The sequence below is a fragment of the Bacillus rossius genome, chromosome 1, assembly GCF_032445375.1.
Source record: "Bacillus rossius redtenbacheri isolate Brsri chromosome 1, Brsri_v3, whole genome shotgun sequence".
In the NCBI taxonomy this organism is placed as follows: domain Eukaryota; kingdom Metazoa; phylum Arthropoda; class Insecta; order Phasmatodea; family Bacillidae; genus Bacillus; species Bacillus rossius.
Genome location: NC_086330.1, coordinates 88,154,633 through 88,174,971, shown reverse-complemented (window position 1 = coordinate 88,174,971; position 20,339 = coordinate 88,154,633). Strand labels below are relative to the sequence as shown.

The window sequence follows — 20,339 nt, the reverse complement described above, 5'->3', positions numbered from 1 at the left end:
ACACAATCTTTAACGTAGAATACTTAAAAATAATGCATACACAAATTGTGTTTTCAACTACATTTCTTGACGCTAATTGCACATAGTTGTGAATGTAATAGGGGGAAAAAGTAGTATGCAGGAACATCTTAAGCAATTTTTAATGGATTTACCTTTTACCTTGTAAACTTGTGCAGACGTTTTTAAAAATGCTGTACTAGTGGAGTGCTGAGAACGAGACACAGCCAACCTGGCTAAGTGTTAAGGAATGCAGCGAAGCGTTCCTTGTTAATGACCTTTAAGCATCTGCGTTGCCAGCTTGTGCCTCTTAGACTTACGTCACAACTGAGCAGGGAAATAAGCTTTTAAGTAGGCCTGTGCGAATATCAGTTTTTTAGTTCGAATCAAATACAAATATGAATATCAAATCATTCGCGAATACGAATATTGAATTTAAATAGTAACAATGAGAATTAGAATCCCACAAAATTTTTTCTTCAATAATGTAACAACTTACTGGAAACAACTTATGGAAAATGTTTGTAAAAATATTTAAGTAATGAAATAATTATTTTAAAACTATGCAGCTATAACCTAACCTACCCTAAACTACCCTAACCTACCCTAACCTAACCTAGCCTAACCCGACCCGACTCGACCCGCCCAGACCAGACCCGACCCGACCCATCCCGATACGACCCGACCCGACCCGTCCCGATACGACCCGACCCGACCCGACCAGACCAGACCCGACCAGACCAGACCAGACCAGACCCGACCCGACCCGACCCGACCCGACCCGACCCGACCCGACCAGACCCGTCCCGACCCGTCCTGATACGACCAGACCCGACCAGACCCGACCAGACCAGACCAGACCCGACCAGACCAGACCAGACCCGACCAGACCAGACCCGACCAGACCAGACCCGACCCGACCAGACCCGTCCCGACCCGTCCTGATACGACCAGACCCGACCAGACCAGACCAGACCAGACCAGACCAGACCCGACCCGACCCGACCAGACCCGACCAGACCTGTTCTTATTTTCCACAACCTACTTCTCTACATATTGATCCGGAAAATTTTCATGAACAGCAAAATACAGTGAAATCCATTGCAATCTATGTTACAACAAATGTGAATAATTTTTTAATATTCTGCATTTCAAAATTAGTGCTTGAATAGGCTCATATTTACATATATGAACCCTAGTTATTCATGAGTTTTCGTTAACGGCAGCCAGGTATATAGTACAGTAGAACCCGTTTATAGTGAACCCGCCTATAATGAATTCCCGTTTATTGTAAATTTCCGTCTCGGTCCCGGCAAAATGATGTGAGGTTATGTATTAATTTATTGGATATGGCGTACAACTTTTGTCAATGTTGATACGTTTTCCCGTGTATAACGAACAAATTTTGCCGACATAATGCACATTTATCTCAAATATTTTCATATAATTACAAGTTTTTTCACAAAACGTCTATTCTGGATCACATTAACGTTTTTCTCCGCAATATGCTACTCGATTGTCCACTGTTCATATTATAAACAAGTCGTAATCGAGTTGCCTCAGTAGGCTACGTGTAGCCAGAAATGGTGCTCAGTTTGGTGAAAATAAAAAATAGTTTTCCCTGCATAGCTAAAGAATGGGCGAACGCGTGTACATTTAATAAGTTATCAAAATTAAACATAAATTACACAAATACGTATGTACATTATAGCAGCAAATTGAATATTTTTACGTCTCATTTTTATCGTTCACGTTTCGGACATTTTGATAGAGTAAGGTTCGTAAGACTACCACTAGATAGAACTCTGTGGACTAAATTTTTCCATAGAAAGTAAGAAATTTTCGTTCCAGCTATAGCAACTGCGATACTAAATGATACGTAGTGATCTTTGATGCGCCACTCGTTATTTTTCGTTTATTTACTTTTGACGGTAAAAAGAATTTCGTGTTATTAAGCTGCAAATGTGCTTCAATAAGAAATACATACATAAAAAAGGGTGAAAAACGCGTTAAAAAACGTAAGGCATTATCTGTGCGAGATAAACTGGACATTATTAAAAAGGTAGACTCCAACCCCACAGTCCCGCATGTGTTAATATCAAAGGAACTGGGAATTGCAACATCCACATTAAGTACAATATTAAACAAGCTGGACAATCTTCTTTCTCAAGCTGCGAACACGTCACAGAGTATTAAACGCCTGAAAAAATGAAAATACGCCGATGTCGAAGAACTATTAATAGAAAGTTTGTACATGTGTAGTGTATTAAAAATATCTGCATTTGCTCATAAAACTTGCTTTGAGTATTTTCATTCGTTCTTTTCTTGGCTTAGGCCTATGTGTAGTTAAGATTATGCTTTTGAGTATGAATTGCCAATATAAAAGTTTTCCCAGATATAAAGTTTCCCCTCTATAGTGAACATATAAACTACTCCCTTCAGATTCATTATAACAGGGTTCTACTGTATTTTAGTTTAGCAATATTTTAAACACAATTTTTGCTAATTTCATCGGGAATCTTAAACTATTATTTATGTGTTTTATATATTTTTTAGTTGCAATTTCTATTTCGTCATAAATATATACACAAAGTAAGCTGCTATTCTATCATGTGTTAGATCGAATGTGTCTATTCGTTTATACGCCATTGAAATTATGACGATTATTTCTTTTAATGCCCATCTCAATGTAGCTTCTGTGTTGTGGCTGATGTAGCCCATGGTTGTTGACGTTTATTTATCTTTTCCCACTTCTGGTGTATGTGATGAAAAGAATACAAATAATATTTCGTTTTCAAGTTTTAAATGACAAATGGGCCGTGTTTTGAATTTTTGTGTGTTTTTTCCCAATACTATTTAGTGAGACAGTAGCATAAAAAAAAAACTTTGAATACTTGTTGCATGTTTAAAATGTCACTTATTTTTCATGTTTTTGATTATGAAGTCCCATTAAACATAAAAAAAATATTTATATCACCTAATGACTTAATCTGAGACTTGAGCAGTGAACGTTGGTATATGACAAACTCATGAGATATTTTATGTTAAGTATTCATAACGAAACTAATATTATTTATTTCAAAGTATTAAATTTTGGGTAAAATCAAATACGAACAGTTTATTATTCGTATTCGAAAATTTGAATATTTGCACAGGCCTTCTATTTTGTAAACTTAACCACATATTTTCCCACTTTTGGCTTTTATTTTTGTTCCACTAGCTGTCCGGTATAATTGCTTTGTAAACATTAATATGTAGGTTTTTTTATTGACAGAACTGCATGTGGACACACTAGGGTCTGTGTAATATTGGTTGGCGTCATTGATGAATGTGTTTATAGATAAACCTGCTCAGTTTTGCCATTCATAAGTCATAACACATTTACTTAAAATTTATTAATTACGAACAGGTAATCAGATGTATCTAAATAAAAATAATGTTACTAATTTTTTAACATTCACTTAGCTGTATATTATTATAAAAAAGATCCCATATAGCAAAGTGACGTTAATACATTTGGGATTGCGATGGCAACTTACATACATAGCAAATGGTGATAGTAAAGTATGCACTAGGTAATTCAAAATTGTTAAGATTAGCAACTTAAAAATAATAAATGGTGATTGTCCTGCCATGGTTGCTAGCCAAGAGGGTATTTGAACCAGTGACCACAGGGGCTGTAAGTCAAGGACTCTGATGTGTATACCACTGGTACTGGCTTCCGTCAGTGAGGAGAGTAATCACTAATGAGATTTAAGTGCCTTACTGTAAACCAGCAATTATGTTTGGCTTTTGTTAAAATTATTAAAAATGATGTGTGTATTTATGTTTCAGACATGTCAAAGCTACCATATTTTATTGAAGATAAATACTTAATCATAAATGAAATATAAATATTTGTTACCATAATTTCTTTCAATGTTCAGAAGCGAAGTTTGATTAGTTCTGAACACTCACTCATTTTCACTTTAAAAAACAGTGGAAAAAACCCTGAAATTTTAATAGTGCGGGGATAGTGGCCACCTGAAAATATGTACTAGTTCAAAATGCTATTAACAACCCTTTGAAGTAACATAATTGTAGCAAGGTAGTCCTGAGTTTGTGTTGGTGAAAGTGATGATATATAATATGTTTGCTCTTAGTTTGCATTACAGAGTAAATGGTGTCCACTGTTGCCAGATTTATATTAATCTGGTTAGCAGAAAAATTTTTACTTTGTATATCATTGTTAATCATAAGATGTAAAATTATTTTTTTAATTTTTTTATTTTACTATTTGTTAAATATATGTCCATAAAATAGTGTCTAATGACAGTATTATTACAGTAAATGCCACTCTGTAAGAAAAAGGATTTAATGCTAAATACCAATTATTACTTCACAGGAGAAACTATTTTTAGCAGTTGGTCACTATTAACAGCATATTCCATTGAATTATATGCTATGTTTAAACAGAACCAAAGTTTTTAATTTTAAATGATCTATATAAAAAAATTGACAAAATGGTAGAAACCAAGATGGCATCTTTCAGTTACATCACCTTAGAAGTTAAAATTGAATATAATCAGGTGTTGCAACGATGAAGAAACTGTGTTTTCATAATTTTAATTCTAAATTTCAGATACATAAAAAAATATATAGTTACATTATAAAGTTTTATCTAAAACTTGTGCTCTGTCATATAACTAACCCTAGAGCACACTAAAACAAGGACAGCAATAATGACGGAAATCATGCTTTGAAAACAGAGAATAAATAGCCATTTAAACAGACACTGAAAACTCTGGCTGAACTACAGAGTGTGTGTGTGCAGGCCTGTTCCTGACGGACCTCACCTACATAGACGTGGCACATCCGCACTCAGGCGGCCTGGAGTCGGAGCAGCGCCGCCTTAAGATGAACAACGTGCTGCGCGTGATTGCACACTACCAGCAGTCTGACTACAGCCACCTGGCGCCACTGCCGGCCGTGCAGGCGTACTTGCGCTCCGTACGCTACATCGACGAGCTGCAGAAGTTCGTAGAGGACGACCAGTACAAGTATGCACGTTCACTATAGTTTCCATTCCTCTCCCTTCTACCCCTTTCACCCCTGACCCTTATGAGCACCAACACGTAGCTCTCTGTAACTCTCGGTCATACTTTTCGAAGTGTCCGACAGAGTGCCGACTGCTGTGCTTGTGGCAGGCTGTCTCTGCTGCTGGAGCCTCCATCGCCCGCCCACAGCTCGTCCAGCTCCAAGGAGTCGGTGAGCGACGCAGCCATTTCCTCTCTGGGGCTGTCTCCCGCCAAGGGCCCCGCTGCCTCTGCCAAGTTCCTGCCCTCGCACCGCAAGTGCCGCAGCCTCGGCACCAAGTGAGTGGCTGTCCGTCCTAGTGCCTCGCACAGACCGAGTCGGTAAAACATGTACTTAAATATCACAAGTTCCTAACGCAATTTCAGTCTGGTTTTGCTCTTGAGGGGGCATATCATATGTGTTCATGCAGAGCGTGCTTGACAGTACTGAAAATGTTTGTGCGCATAGAGCATACCTGGCAGTAGGCATGTGCACCGACAGTACCAAGCTGCATGCTGGTGCAATTGTTTGCTGTTAAACAGAGTGCCCTTCCCATCCAACATTGTTGTTCAGTTATTGGCGCGGAGCTGTTGGTACCAGTGCAGGAGCATGGATCAGTGTAAGCACCCAGTTTTGCACGTGGTCGTGACAAGAGTGATGGGACGTGTTTTCTCCGCAGATTCCGCAGCACCAGCCTGCCGCGCAACTTCCACAAGGCAGGGCAGCACTACCAGGTGGGCTGTGCCTTGGCATGGGTGCCCGCGCCCGCGGGGTGAGTTGCTCCGCGTCTCCGCCCCTTGCTCGCGTCCCAGGCCAGTCCGACCTCTCTCGCAGTTGCTAACAGCATATCGTAGACCCACTTGACTTCTGGGATTCAGTTGATGGTAAATTGGTGTCTTGTGAATTTTGCAGTCTTTCCAGTCTTCTTCAGTATAGCTCAATAACTGGCATTAGTACGTTATTTTTTCACTAGCATCAGATTGTGGCAGGCAAAAGGGTCTGTGAGCTGTGCTTTGTTCCAGCTTGCAACTCTAGCGTTCAGATACTTGCTACACAGCAGGGACTAAGCCTTGGTGGTGGCGGGAATGTGGTGCCATCACATGTCATGAGTGTCAGCATCATTTCTTCAGATTTCATAGCCACCTATTGTGTCATTTCAATTGGAACAGAAGGAAAAATATAATTTTTTCCTAAGCAACAGTGTCTAATTTCCTTGAATAGTTGTCGGGCTCGTTTTGAGCATCGTGCTTAGTCCTCCGTCTTGTAGATGTGGCTTTCGCATATCTGAGTTTTTAAATAGTTCTTTCGTTTGGAATTTTCACATGTAGCAGTGCCAAATAGTTATAAATTTAGTTATAGGATTGAAATGAAATTTGATAAATTTAATAATTGGAATAAACATACGAGAAAAACCTTTATTTTTTGTTATAGTGTTAAATAATGTGCTCAAGCAAACTGATGTGCTAGATGCTGCTGTAATTATCTGAACAGAAATCCTGGGGTTGGTTTAAACAAACTATTTGCGTGGCAGCTCCAGACGTAGGTACAGTAGAATCCCGCTGATGCGACCCCTCACGGTTCCCGGAAAAACGGACTTATAAACGGAATGGTCGCAATAGAGAATTCGGGCCAATTTTTTACCCCCCCCCCCCCCCCCCCCCCCTGTTGTTATTTTCGTTCAAAACGTGGCGAAGGAACTTGTGTGGATCAGGTAGAAAACATTCGACTATAAACGAAAGATATAAGAACAATGCTATCCTGAAATGCTGTGACATGTTTTTGGAGTAGATAATCACAGCGACAGACCGACAGGATGCGCTCCTGCCCTTGCCGTCAGCGATGTTTATTTTGACAGCTCAAGCAATTATCTTTTCCACGTCCCTTCACAGCGTCCCTTCACAGCGTAAAAAAAAAAGGAAAAAAAAACACGTTGGAATGCAGATGGCAAAGTAACTATGCAGTAAAATAAATATATTTACGGCCCTGCTAAATTTTTCTATTCAATAAAATTCGAGGTATTAGTGATTTTTCAGCAGAAACTGTTGTGTGACTAATAAACAAATTGTATCATAACTTAAACTTATAAAGTACAGTAGAACCTCGTTAATTCGTGATGGTCGGGACGGAGATAATCACGGATTACCGATTTTCACGGACTAGCGATTAAAAGCCCGGAAGGTCTTGTCAAGCTTCTCAGACACCGGCGTGTAGCTGTGTTAAGGCCAAGGTCATGTGATGTAACATCTCCCGAAGCTTACTGCGCCTTGGCAGCAGATGGATAAAAAATAGTAAACTCCCCATTATTCGTGTTAATTGGGACCCGCCGATGCCCGGATAATTGAAACTCTGTTAAAAAAAATAAATAAACCCGGATAATCCCTTAACCGTAATGGCCGTCTTCGAATTAGTGTCTCAGCTTTAAAAAATACGGCACTGCCTAGCCATTAGTTCGCGGTCATTTACAACAGCCGAAGAGAGAAAGATAAGATCGTGCTGACCTTGCACTCATAAATTTTGGGTAGGCCCCCCCCCCCCCTTCCCCCCTTCTTCATCCAGCCGAATGCCAGCCAGACACGTCACTCACTCGGCAGACGCCTGCCGTGCGTTGGCGGGTGGAAACAAAGGGAGACGGGAAGCAGAAGTCAGGACATCCCCCTCAAGTTTTAAGAGTGACAAATGTGACAGCTGAAAGGGGGGGCGACACAAAGGGTCGGTACAAACAGCGTTGCAGAGTTTGGCGGCCCACGCGATGGCTTGCAGTGTTTGCCGGCCGCCGGCCCGCGTGACGTTAATTTTAAGCGCTGACAATTTTTACTTCTCTTTTTTTTCTGCACTTTTAAATCGTCCCGAATTAGCGCGTCACGGATTAACGAGGTTCTACTGTATTTATTAACGGCGAAGGACAGTCGTATAAGCCCATAAAATTATTTATTTTACCGAGAATGGACTATACAACCTGGCTTTTGTCGCACGCGGTGTGGGAGGGGAGGAGGATGCTGACAGTTTCTCACGCAGAAGGTTGAAATAAGTGAGGGAATGTGTTGAAATGTTAGTTGGTAAAGGAGGGGGAGGGGGTTGTTTTTACAATGTTTGTGGCTCTGGGAGGGATGAACCTTGAATAATTAATTAGCAGGGGATGGGAGAGGTAAGTGTCACGTCACGTATGACGTCAAGCCGCCGGCCGGGTAAGATAACATGACAGCTGAGACGGCTTTTCGTGCTATAGTGGACGCGCCGAGCTCGGCTAGACACTGCCGCGTGGACAGTCTAGAGGGGTGGTATCTATTTTTAGCCGTCTTTTGTATGCCTGCAAGATAAACGTGAACACATAGCGCTCAACAAATTGTAACAGACTTGTTTTTCAGCCGATTTTACTCCAATTTTCGACTTTCTCTGCTTAAATTTTTCACGGTTTCTCAAAAAACGGTCGTATAAACGGAATGGACGCATCAGAGGGGGGTCGCATTGGCGGGATTCTACTGTAGTTAGTTGCGAGTGGTGTGAGAGGCGTAATGCAAGACAGCAGAGCGCTCGCGAAATGATGGGGCCACACGGACTTGTCTGGGATGCAGAAATGGGTCGGAGTGCCGAGTTGTGATGACCTTTCTTAGCTGTGTATTGTTCATCATGCTTTGGTGGGGGTGTTTTTGCAAGCAGAGCTTTGTTGTCTTTTCTAATTTTAAGATTCAATTTTTTTTTTCATTTGTTAGTTGTTTCTTTTCTTTATTCCTGGAGGGTAAATTGAAAATGTTTTAAGGTGCATGTAATGTTTTGCACATCGTAGAATGCTCTCATGTTCTATGTGCAGGAAGTTAGCGTGCAGTACCTGGGAATTCCTACAGTGCTCCACAGGGATATCTGATCTTGGAAAACAGCATCATAACTAACTGGGGGGCAGGGAAAACTCATATAATCATTTTTTTCCAAAATAACTAAAGATTTGGGCAATTTGTAAAACCAGTCGCCCCCTAAAGACCGGTGTTACTCTCAAGTCACCTAAACAACCATAAAGTGGGGGGCGGGAGAGGGAAATCATAGTTAGGTTTAGAAATTGTGCAGTTTCTTATATGCAAATAAAAATATTTCAAACACCACAATCTTGCAAAAAACTGAACATAATAAAAGTCTTGTTTCTACTGGCTGGTTTCCAAAAGATCTATTAGCTAAATAGAAAACAAAATCATAATAAATACAAGACAGTATTTTACATCAAAACCTGAGCCTATTTCCTATGTATTGATGTCGCTGGGGGTTGTCGGGGCGTTAGAGAGATGTTAAGTAAGAAGGGCGCCACCGTGTCTAAGGGGGCACGGACCCGGATGATATTCTTAACTCTGGGCTTGACGTCGCCTGTGTGGGGACATGACTCGCCCCCCGTACACTGCCTACAGAATAGTTGACCTGGACGCGCTCTCAGCAACGGGCACGCTATGTAGTAACATCGTGGGCTCTTAAGGTGTCCCACACACCAACCTGGAGTGCACACGTGGTCAAACGAAAAAAGACAAGTTTGATAACGTGATTTATTGTAGACTACACGGTACAATTCCCCCTTGAGCGCATTACATAAAGAACTATAAAATAGGTTGAAACTGTTTAAGAGCCTTGCAGCGCGATCGGTTTACGGGCTGTCCGGCCACCACGTGGTCGGACGTTACGTTCGTGGTGGTTTCTGAATTCCTTACAGATTACGAGGTATTAACGAAACAGCTGACCACCAAGGTAGGCTCCGAGGAAAACGATTAAGAAGAATTACAGAGAACAGAATTACCAGGTCCGTATAGCGAAGTTGAAGTCCTCGGAGTGCAGAGTGTGTCCTACCTCGGGTGGTGATACAAAGTGACTGGGGTGAGCAATGGCCGCCGGGGTGGCAGGACAATGGCGTTGCGCGCCAAGACGGGTAATACCGTTATCCTGAGCCATATTGCCACGTGGCATATTTAATAAAACCAATTAAATTACCAAACACCCTTTTACATTTTACCCTGGCGGTTCATGAACCGCAACCACGTAATAATTGAATTAAACAAGAAAGAATTAAATAAAGTTACAGTAACTGGATGGCCTTCGGCAAGTCTTGAGTCTGTAGCGGTCCTTTAGCATTTCTGCCGAAAGGAAAACAAATTAAATAAAGTATTATGCCCTGAATCTTACATACACGACATTAGGAATAATTAAAGAAATATTATCATCGTAATTAAATATAAATTAGGAGGGAACGAGGCACTGGCTTAACTCTGCCTCTGCCAGGCGTTTACACACGCGCACATGCATACATCGGCCGCGGGAGATTCGAATGGATGGGACGGAAGAAAGAGGGTGGTGGTAACATATCGGGCTCTAGGGGGCGTAGCCCCGGTCGACGTCAGTATAAATATTAAAAAAATGATACTCTGTAATTTTATATTATACCGGTGTCTTAACGTAACGACATATAACTAAATTCATGACAAGGCTTTACAACACAAAATTATGCCTTGATTAAGAATTACCAAACATATGTACATATAAATCCTCAAAACAATTCATCACAAAAGTTTATATACAAAATGTTTTGTGTGTCGTACTGAGTCAGACTAACTTTTCATTCGTTTCATTAATGTCCGCAAAGAGATTTAATATTTTCTGTATTCCTTGACTTCTCAATTGAAGAACACTAATTTGCGAGTCCACAGTGTCTGCTGGGGTGTGATTCCTATTTGACTTGCACGTAGGTTCCAACTGTGTGGACAATATCAGTCCTCTTGCACTTTCAAGCGACACATATTTTTCACCTTGTCGCCAACCTTTAAAAATATGTTGGAGAATTACTTAGTCAATTAATGGCAGCACCTACTTGTATTTTCTAGGGCTGTGGATACTTTGATGCCCACTGACCTTGAAATAAATTAGGCAGTTTCTCAAATGGGTGAAACACTTACTTTTTGGGTAAATTCACAAAGGTAAAGCATTTGTAAATCAAACCTTGGGTCTTTTCACTAGGCACAGAAAACCTGTTAGTTGCCCAACTTCACCAGGAACTGCCACATGCAAATATCGGATCTGGCACATGCCGTAACTACAGATTTTCTTATAGGGGCCAGGCACGGCGTCTGTTATTGGATGTGCGTCATCATGTCCGTTAAGTCTTCACACAGCACTGTGCAGCCGTAATAACTGCCATAACCGCATCGTGGAACCATTTACTTGGCGCAACTGAAACAAACTCCCTAGCTGCAAGAGCCGATTCTTCCACGAACCTCGTCGACAGCAGCGCCCCACACGCAAGTGGCGTGAAACAAACTTAAACCACGTGTTAGCCGACGAAGTATTCATTGGTCTCTGTAGTCAAAACTCTAAACTGTCTTATTTAATTTCTGGTTTGAAGTTAATTATAAAAAAATAATTTTTTACGTAATTAATAAACATAAAAGCCGTACCAATATTAGAGAACAAATTTTTTTAAAAGGCTTAAAATTAGGCATGTGCGAGAAAGACTTTTTTGAATTCGAGACGAGATCGAGAAAGCAATTTAAAAATTCTCGAGAATCGAGTCGAGATCGAGAAATCTGTTCTTTAGTTAACAGGATAATATGATCCAAAAAAGTAAAACTCAATAATCTGACAAACATACATAATTATTCAATAATTTTATCAAGTATCCACAATTGCAATTGCAATTACAACTTTACCTTTACACTCAACAGTTTATTTGCCTACTGTCGTATGTAAACATACGTTATTGACTCCATAGTCTATACAGTTTCCTTGAGCCATGGACGGTACTTGATCATGAAAGTCTGAACATTCACCACTATCGATATGTCACTATCGATACGGACCGCAATTTAAACATCATGTTGCTTGTTATATACTGCTGGCCGCGTGTATAACCTAAGGCCATAAAACAAAATGCAATCGCGGAAGAATTCTGCAGTCATGTTTATATTTTTATTTTTTACCGTACCGTTTTACGTTGATACTTGATATTGATACCGAAAATGATTTATTTTTAACTTTAATGTTTGTTTTATTAACGGAAAATAATCATTTTCTTCTGTAATTTAATGTGATAACCACAGCACAATTCATTGTTTACGTTTACCGTTTCATGTAGTGACTTGTGAACGGAAGTTGTTCGTTTTTAACTTTTTAATAATTGATCGTGTATACTATCGTAACAAGTATATTTTATTTTATTCGATCTACGTTACGTTGAAGATATGTTAATTATTTCAACACGCAACGCAAAATGCTGCCTCAATATATTATATTACCTAACCTATTTCTTGTTTACAAAATTCTCGAAAATTCCGAGCCAAAAAAATTATCTCGAGACGAGATCGAGAAAATTTCTGTCTCGACTCGTTCTCGATGATGCCGAGACTCGCACATCACTACTTAAAATTAACCAGCAAAAATAATCAGGTTTGCCAACCTTTGTAAAAAAAGAACTAAACTATATGCAATGTAACTAATAGGTTAGATAACATCATAGATGAAGCTTCCCCTTCCCCCCTTCCTCTTTATAGTGATTAGAATAAATATTAAAAATTTTTTTTTGTTTTTCATTTTAAAATACTAAAATAGCTTCATCAGTGGAGCTGTATTAAGATACCTACTTTTCCAGGACAAATGATAATTATGACCACACATAGTGTGTGTCAGCGGGAGGCCGTAGAAGTGGTGTACTGCTTGATGGTCGCATCATGGGCTGAGGTGTTTACCTTATGTGCAACTGGGTCTTTGGCATGGTGTCTCAGTCCACATGTGCACTCATGTCACAACTGTTGGTCGAGGAACTGGAGCTTCTGGGCTCCAGTGGTCAGAATTATTGTTGTTAATAAAGTAGCAAGTACGCAGTGTCAGCAATTTCACCTGTAAATTTGGTATTAGTCGTGAAAGTCTTATACTCTGGATGTTTTTTTGGTTGCTTGTTTTTTTTTTTGTAGAAATGTTATGTTTCATGTCATTAGTGATAATATTTGTTACAAAGTCAATTTCTTGCTGTTTAAATAATTTTTATATTTTTGTGTTATTATTCAATGGCTTGCTACTTTGTGTTCTGCTTGGTTTTGTTTGGTTGTTGCCACTAGGCCAGCATGGACAGTCTCGGTTTAATGAATAGTCTATCTTGATCAGGGAAAGTCAGAAAATTTGATAGTCAGCTTTGAGTGGGAAGTGTGTGTTGGATTTCTTGGTTCACAGCAGTGGTGCCAAATTTCATTGCGGTGGTCTCCCGCTGTCAGTTATATACTCATTATGTATAGAAAAGTTTCAATGCACATGTTCTTTGTTTTCACAGTATTTTGGAGAAAGCACTTGTGATTGTGTGTAAGTTGCCTAGCACTTGAGTGCATCAGTGTTTTGCTTCTGTTGTGAGGTGCATGGTGCATGTGTTGTTTTATAGTGCAGCTCATTCTTAGTTTGGAGCTCGCCGTGTTAGGACATGTCCTTGTTTCAGCCTCACTATTGCCAGATAAAGGCAAAGAGTACAATGGTTTCAGACATTTACTTTGTAGTGGTTCAGAAACTTTGCGATGTTTCAATAAGGCCTCCGAACATTTTTAAAATACATCTGAAACATTGTATGCCTTGTGGTAAAATTGAAATGAAAATTTTGGAAACACATCTTGTTGTAGTTGATTAAAATTATAGATGGCCAGAGACTGAAAAACTTGAGCTGAGTCACACTAAAGCTTGACTCGACTGTCAAGTTTGTTGTATTCAATAATATGAGACTCAACAGTCTTTTTGTTTTTACTACATATCTATTTGACATGTGCAACAAGCATACAATAATGTACTATTATTTTGCAAACACTTCACAGCATTTTTTCATATTTAACATTCTTACAGTTTTCTTAAAGCACGGTTAAATTTCTATAATTACACTGCCCGAAACATTTAAAACTCATATTCTGCTATTTACGTTTAAAGAAACAGAAAAATACGCCATTTTGGAATAGCTTGCTGTACATCATAGATTTGTAATACAGTTAACAAATTGTGAAAAGAAATTTTTTTAATGTTAATGTTTTTCTACTACAACGGCAATCGATAGTATTGCATCTATCTTCATTTCTTTGTCTATTTAGTTAAAATGGCGGACAGCTGTATTTTGTCTGTAATTTAAGGTGTTACTTATTTTACACGTAGTAAAATTCATTTTTGTTTTAAAAGAAATTCTTCTATTCATGTTTGAAAATTCCTAAGTATTGCTGTTTTCAGAGTCAAAACATTTGATAGTAGTGAAAGAAATGAAGTAGTGATATCCTTAAAAACTCATTAATTTTTGATTGCCCAAGAGAGTACACCCATGTCTTATCTCCCTCATCCCGCAAGTGACTCCACGGCCTGAATGCCTCCAAATCCTCACCATGCTACTGACTAAAAAACCTCGCCCGATTGGTTTGCACTCCTCCACGTGTCCAGAAACTCTTACCGTTAATATAGTCCCAGCTATCTTCCACCCACGGCTCGACTTTTGTATTGTCTCCCCCCTTCCCCCATCCCACCCTCTCTCTGGGCTACTGCAACTGGTAAATAAACAGTTTGCACGCAGTGCAGATGCAGCCATACCACATTCTCTCGCCTGCCTACTCTATGTAATTTAGGTTTCACTAGGATGTTTATTATTAAGTTCAAATCTATCACTGTGGAAATTACCCAGTTTAAGAGAACGGCAAGACGAATCCACGTGATGGGGTGGCCTGAAGCTATTTAGAGAGAGCAGCAGAGCCTAGTTGGCTCTCTGGCGGGTGGAATTGCCTGGGGAACAAATGGTGGCTGTTGGCACCAAGAGGGTGTGTGCGAGTGCTAGTTGATATTTCCAGTTTTGAGTTGTGAGGTAATGAGCTTTGGTTTAAAACTTTCTAGAATGTTGCTTATGTCTGGGACTAGTTGAATCACTTGTTGGCATGTGTTTTAACAAGTAATCTCAGTCTCTGTATGTCTGTCGAGTAGCAGGCAGCTAGTGTGTGTGGTGAGTTTGTGAGTCTGCGTGTTGGCAGCATCTTCAGCAAGCCTACGGTGGCACCCCTACCGTGTGATGACGGCAAGCCACTGCATCTGCTGGATGACTCGGTGCTGGAGGAGCCTGCGCTCACGCCCGCGCCTGCGCCCGCGCCCACTATGTGCCTGGAGGCAGCTCCTTCCACGCCTGCGGACGACGAGGACCGCATCCTGCTGGCCCCCCATGGGTGAGCACACCCTCCAACTCCAGTATCGTCTTTGCTAAGTGTTGCAGTATGCCATTTACACATCGTGCTGAACTAAGATATACTGCAACATTCTGTGTGTGCGTCCAAAAGTGTTTGGGAGGGAAAAATTCTAGTTGTACATTAAACTAGGCTTTAGTTCTGTTTTGTGAAGAAGAAGAAGTAGAAGAAGAAGAAGAAGAAGAAGAAGAAGAAGAAGAAGAAAAAGAAAACCAGCTGGCAGTTCATTGTGTATAAAGAAGAAGAGACCAGTTATACTTTTCATTATCTTTTGTGTTTCACAAATTAAAGAAACAGTAAAGTGCAGATTAGGAAGCATCCCATTCAATAAAAAATTGTGTATATTGTAAACAGCTTTGACACAGTTGTTTTTTAAACTATTACGTTTACACATAAGGTAGTTAAGTTACAATCTTAAAACCTCATAGCAATTATAACTTTTTTCAATTCATATTTTCTGTTAAAAAGTTATAAAAAATGTGGAAATATTAAACAAGCAATCATGGCTAAAGTAATCTACAGGCAAAACACACAGGGAAAAACTTAAGAGCTGGCAAGAGCAAAAAGAAATAGAGACAAAGTTTATAGAGGAATATTGTTTGAAACAAATTCAAACATGCAGAGAGAGAATTATGTTAATTCACAAACTTAACAACTGTCCACTGCGGTAACGAATACATAAAATGCTTGCAGATGTTCGTCACCTCACAAGAGTGCAAGTGACCATGTGTGTAGCTCTGGGGAGGTAGGCTAGGTGCTTATGGTGGTGCTTGTCACAGGTCGTTGGAATGGGACGATGCTTCGGGCGCCGGCTTCCAAATGCAGGGCTGTCTGCGGCGCAAGACGGTGCTGAAGGATGGGCGAAAGCCAGCCGTAAGCGCTTGGCAGCGCTACTGGGTGCAGCTTTGGGCCTCCCATCTCGTCTACTTCTGCCCCAAGTCTTTCAAGGGGTGAGTAGTTCTCTTGCAGTCCACTGCCGTATGCGAGCTGTGCAGCGGTATGTGTAAAGTCAGGCTTTTAATTCATAGAGTGCTTGTAACAAATCACAATCGTGCCCAGCTAAGATGATGACAGTTCCTTGCACAAACAAAACCACTTGCAGATCTGCCAACATTTATGGTTTTCCCATAATTTGTATGGAAAATGATTCTACACAACAGTTGTACAGAAATTTTGAATATCTTGTGCTTTTCGAGATTACGATTAATGTTGGCCTTTTTTTTTCTTCTGGTAGTGGAAATGTTTTTAATGTTTGCGTTTCGTTTTTGTTTCAATATGGCAGTTCATCTTGTTGCATTCGGATGTATTTTGTCACGTAAACAAGGAAAGGTGAAAAATATTGAAGAGGAACTAAATCAAGCTAACCAACTGTATGATTACCCCCCCCCCCCCCCCCCTTTTTTTCTTCTCTCCGTTTAGATATTTTTTATTCAGTGAAAAGGACGTGAGGGCGGCACCTCATAAAAGCATATTATGAGATTTTAAGGACGGACAATTACACGTTTGGGTGCCGGGGCTGTACCGCAGTTAAATACCAAACTTCATTTTTCATCAAGTTTTGGATGTTTAACTAGAATTTGTAGGCCCCAGACGTGCAGCGTAAGCCTGGGTGTTCCACTGGCCCACCGGGAGTTTTTTCCCTAGTATTTTTTTTATCGTGACGACTGAGTTGCTAAGGACTTTAATTTGTGAAGACATAGAACAGTGAGTACAAATTGGCAAAAGTTAGTGTTTGCTGCCAGATCTATCATGTAAAGAATATTTTGTCGTCGAGAAGAATAAAAGTAGAAATTAATTTTGGACATGTTCATTTGGTAATTATTGCTAGCAGTATCAAGTCAGTTATAAACAAAATTTTACCCCCTAATACCCGCAACTGTCATAGAGGTATTTTCCAAATGCATATCTGCCAACTTGGCAAGAACACCATCAGTAAGATTTGAAAAAAAAAAAAACACTAAATTTCTGCATAAGTCATACGCGATGATTCAATCAATGTTAGTGAAACATGGACCATAAGTAAAGCAACATCCTAAACATATCAATAGTTTAATGGATGCATGCCTGTAAAAATCTACTTAATACAATACCTAAAGAAATAATTTAAATACATTAATAATCAAGTACAGTATTCGAACGACTGGCGAAATCCAACAAATCACAAAGCTTCCAGAAAAATTTACTTTACTGGGGATTTTCCTGAAAAGCTGCCTTGCTATAAGCTACAACACTTATTCTCACCATTACTATTTAGTGATTTCCTGCCCAGCGGGCCTTTTCCTAGTTCTGTCACATGTCTCTGTCCTAATCACACCTCTCTCTCTTTCTAATTTCAGACTAAATTCTGGGATTCACCACATAGATACACTGTTTTATCGCATAATCGTCGCACCTTTATTTTAGGGCGTCAAAATTTGGATAAAAAATTTTTGCTTAAACGTCGCATGATGCTTGTGGTCCCGCTATTAGATTCCAAGCGCTTTGTGTAGGTATCTTTTCCGTATAAAACAATGTATTTTAAAGGAGGAATCTAATATTTTTTTCGGACATTACCACTTACTTATTTAATTAACGGAAATACAAAGTTGTCTGACGTAAAATTTCTTTTAAAGACATTTTTAAACGTTATAACTTTTATCTGTTCATCTGCGTCGCCGCGGTGTACCGCTTATAAAAATGTAACCAGTGCTAGTTGGCATCATTCATGTTTGGTTATGTTGCTACCTGTATAGAGTGTGCACACATAGTCGAATATTGATATCTCATTGATTCATGCAACGTGCGCGCTCTGTCAAGTGCCGAGGTAACTACATTTGATAGCCCGCACTCTTTCGTGGTATGTGTGTACTACGACGATAGTTACACGTTAGTTCACGTCACAGATTCAAGTGGCTTGCGTTCGGGTCACAGATTTTATTTTTCTATTTAAAGTTGAAGAAAAAATTTTGTTGCATGAATTATTGATATAAATTGTTAGGCGTGCTCTTGTATACTCCACCTTTTTTTTTTTTTTTTTTTTTTTTTTTTTTTTTAAAATAAACGTACTTTCCATGAACGGGTTTGGTTTTTATGAATAACTTTACCTAACAAAAATAATTTTTTCCACATAATCGTCGCACCCTTACTTTTCAAATTTGATTTTTGTATAAAATGTGCTACGATTATGCGGGAAAACACTGTATTCTTACAGTCCGGGCTCACACAGGATGCGATAAATTATAGTCTATCGATGCTGCTGTGTCGCCTCATATCTTTTTTTCTTTCAACACCATACTCTCTGTTTTAAAAGAACTTTCAAATGCATATGCAAAATTACTATTAAAAAAGAACATTCAAATGCAATCAAATACTGAAATTGACAAATAATACCCAAGCCAGCAAAGTGAAAGCCAATAAAATTGTAGTTTAGAAGCTTTTTAAAATAAATACTTAGACATTAAAATTAAGTGCAATAATTTTGCAAATAAAAGAAGAAAAGTATAAAAAACTAGGCCGCTATGACCTTGAAGCGTATAATCATCTGATCTACTGCAGTAATGAGAATATAATCTTTATTCTTTTAACAAATACTTGTTAAAGTTGGGAAGGGCAGAGCCTTGCAATGTTGCATGCTTTCAACAAGTGTCTGTAAAATTTCAGAACGTTGCTGGTGCTAATGCATGTAACTTTCATTGAAGAGCTGGGGTGTGGGGTGTGGGGTGTGGTTGTCTCGAGGAGCATGTTGCGTGTGGCAGGAACGAGCGCGATGACTTCAAGCGGGAGCCCCACAAGATGGTGTCCGTGCTGGGCTGGTGCGTGCAGGCGGCTGATAGCAGCCTTCAGCCGGACCTTTTCCATCTCGCCGATGCCCGCGGGGGTAAGCTCCAGTCCTGTCTTCATCTCGGGGCTCATGGCAAATACAAGCTCAAGTCTAGTTCATGTTGGCATGCTGGCTTTAACTTACAAATTCTGAACACAGGTGTGAAAGTTACAGCCGGGTGGGAACATGATTTTAAAGGAAAGTTAATCTCTATTGAAAGTCAAGCAGGAAATTAAATTAAGTACTTTTTCTCGTATCCTAATATTATTTTAGACTCTTCATAAATATGTGCCAATATTGTCGATAACAAACTATTTTCAAAGAAAACAGTACACTTGAACCTAAGTTAATTTGTGGATATGATCATAAACTTACTATTTTCAGCAGTTAAAATTCAAAACTATTATAAGTGGCATAACTAATTCACAACACCAATCAAAAACAAGCACTTTGTTCAGCATTTAAACATACATTGTAAAGTTATTTCACTACTGTTGCGAAATGGTAGTGGAACGAATTGTGTCCATGTTTGAAAACCCAAACTATTGGACATAAACATATGTCGTGACTTGAAAAAAAAGTAAATAAACTAGAGCTGGGCCGATACCAGATTTCCAATTGCTTAATTGGCCAGTATTATCGTCTTACCGATCTTCGCTGGCCGATATTTCATGCCGATCAGCAACCATATTTATCCTCAGAAAGGTTGCCTTTGCAAATGGATCAGATATAAAAAGCTAACATTTTCATCGCTAGGGTCACCCTTGTATATCATGTATAGATTAGTATACCTTTGTCTGGTATTTACATTATTTACTTAAGTCGCAACGTCTATAATGACATGTGACTCAAAAATATATGGACCTGATTGACCTATGTTATATCTAATGTATCTTATTATATAGCATTAATTTTTAATTTACACTGTTTGTACCTTTATTTAGGTAATTTTTTTGGGGGAACTTTGTTTATTTCTTATTATTTTTATGGCTTCCAGCACTAGGTAATAGTGATTGTCAGAAGAGTACATAAATTTTGTTTTATCTGAATGAATATCATAATTACCTCAAATTGTAAATTTATATCTCCGTATCTACTAGAGCAACAGCTAAAAAACAGACCAATAATGACATAAATAAAAAAAGACTTAGGTACTGAGAATTTTCAATTTTTATTTAATTCTACCGTTTACTGAAGGTGAAAATGGGATGGATATTATTTTGTAATAGCAAAAAATCATTTCCGAAGCTAATCTAGTGGAAGTTAAAATATTGTGTAAGGATTATAAA

General features: G+C 39.2%; 1 protein-coding gene across 10 annotated transcripts in view; it reads left to right on the top strand.

The window, feature by feature from the left end:
* LOC134539288 (ras-specific guanine nucleotide-releasing factor RalGPS2-like) overlaps nucleotides 1–20,339 on the top strand; it is a 59,020-nt gene that overhangs the window by 29,950 nt on the left and 8,731 nt on the right. For 6 of the 10 annotated variants that reach the window (XM_063381217.1, XM_063381198.1, XM_063381207.1 and 3 more), the window contains 6 exons: nucleotides 4,811–5,036; nucleotides 5,184–5,351; nucleotides 5,732–5,824; nucleotides 15,045–15,233; nucleotides 16,031–16,201; nucleotides 18,986–19,107. In XM_063381217.1, the coding sequence (XP_063237287.1) occupies nucleotides 4,811–5,036; nucleotides 5,184–5,351; nucleotides 5,732–5,824; nucleotides 15,045–15,233; nucleotides 16,031–16,201; nucleotides 18,986–19,107 (969 nt within the window). The remainder of the gene's footprint in view (nucleotides 1–4,810; nucleotides 5,037–5,183; nucleotides 5,352–5,731; nucleotides 5,825–15,044; nucleotides 15,234–16,030; nucleotides 16,202–18,985; nucleotides 19,108–20,339) is intronic. The other 4 variants (XM_063381231.1, XM_063381237.1, XM_063381245.1 and 1 more) reach the window with 1 other exon arrangement.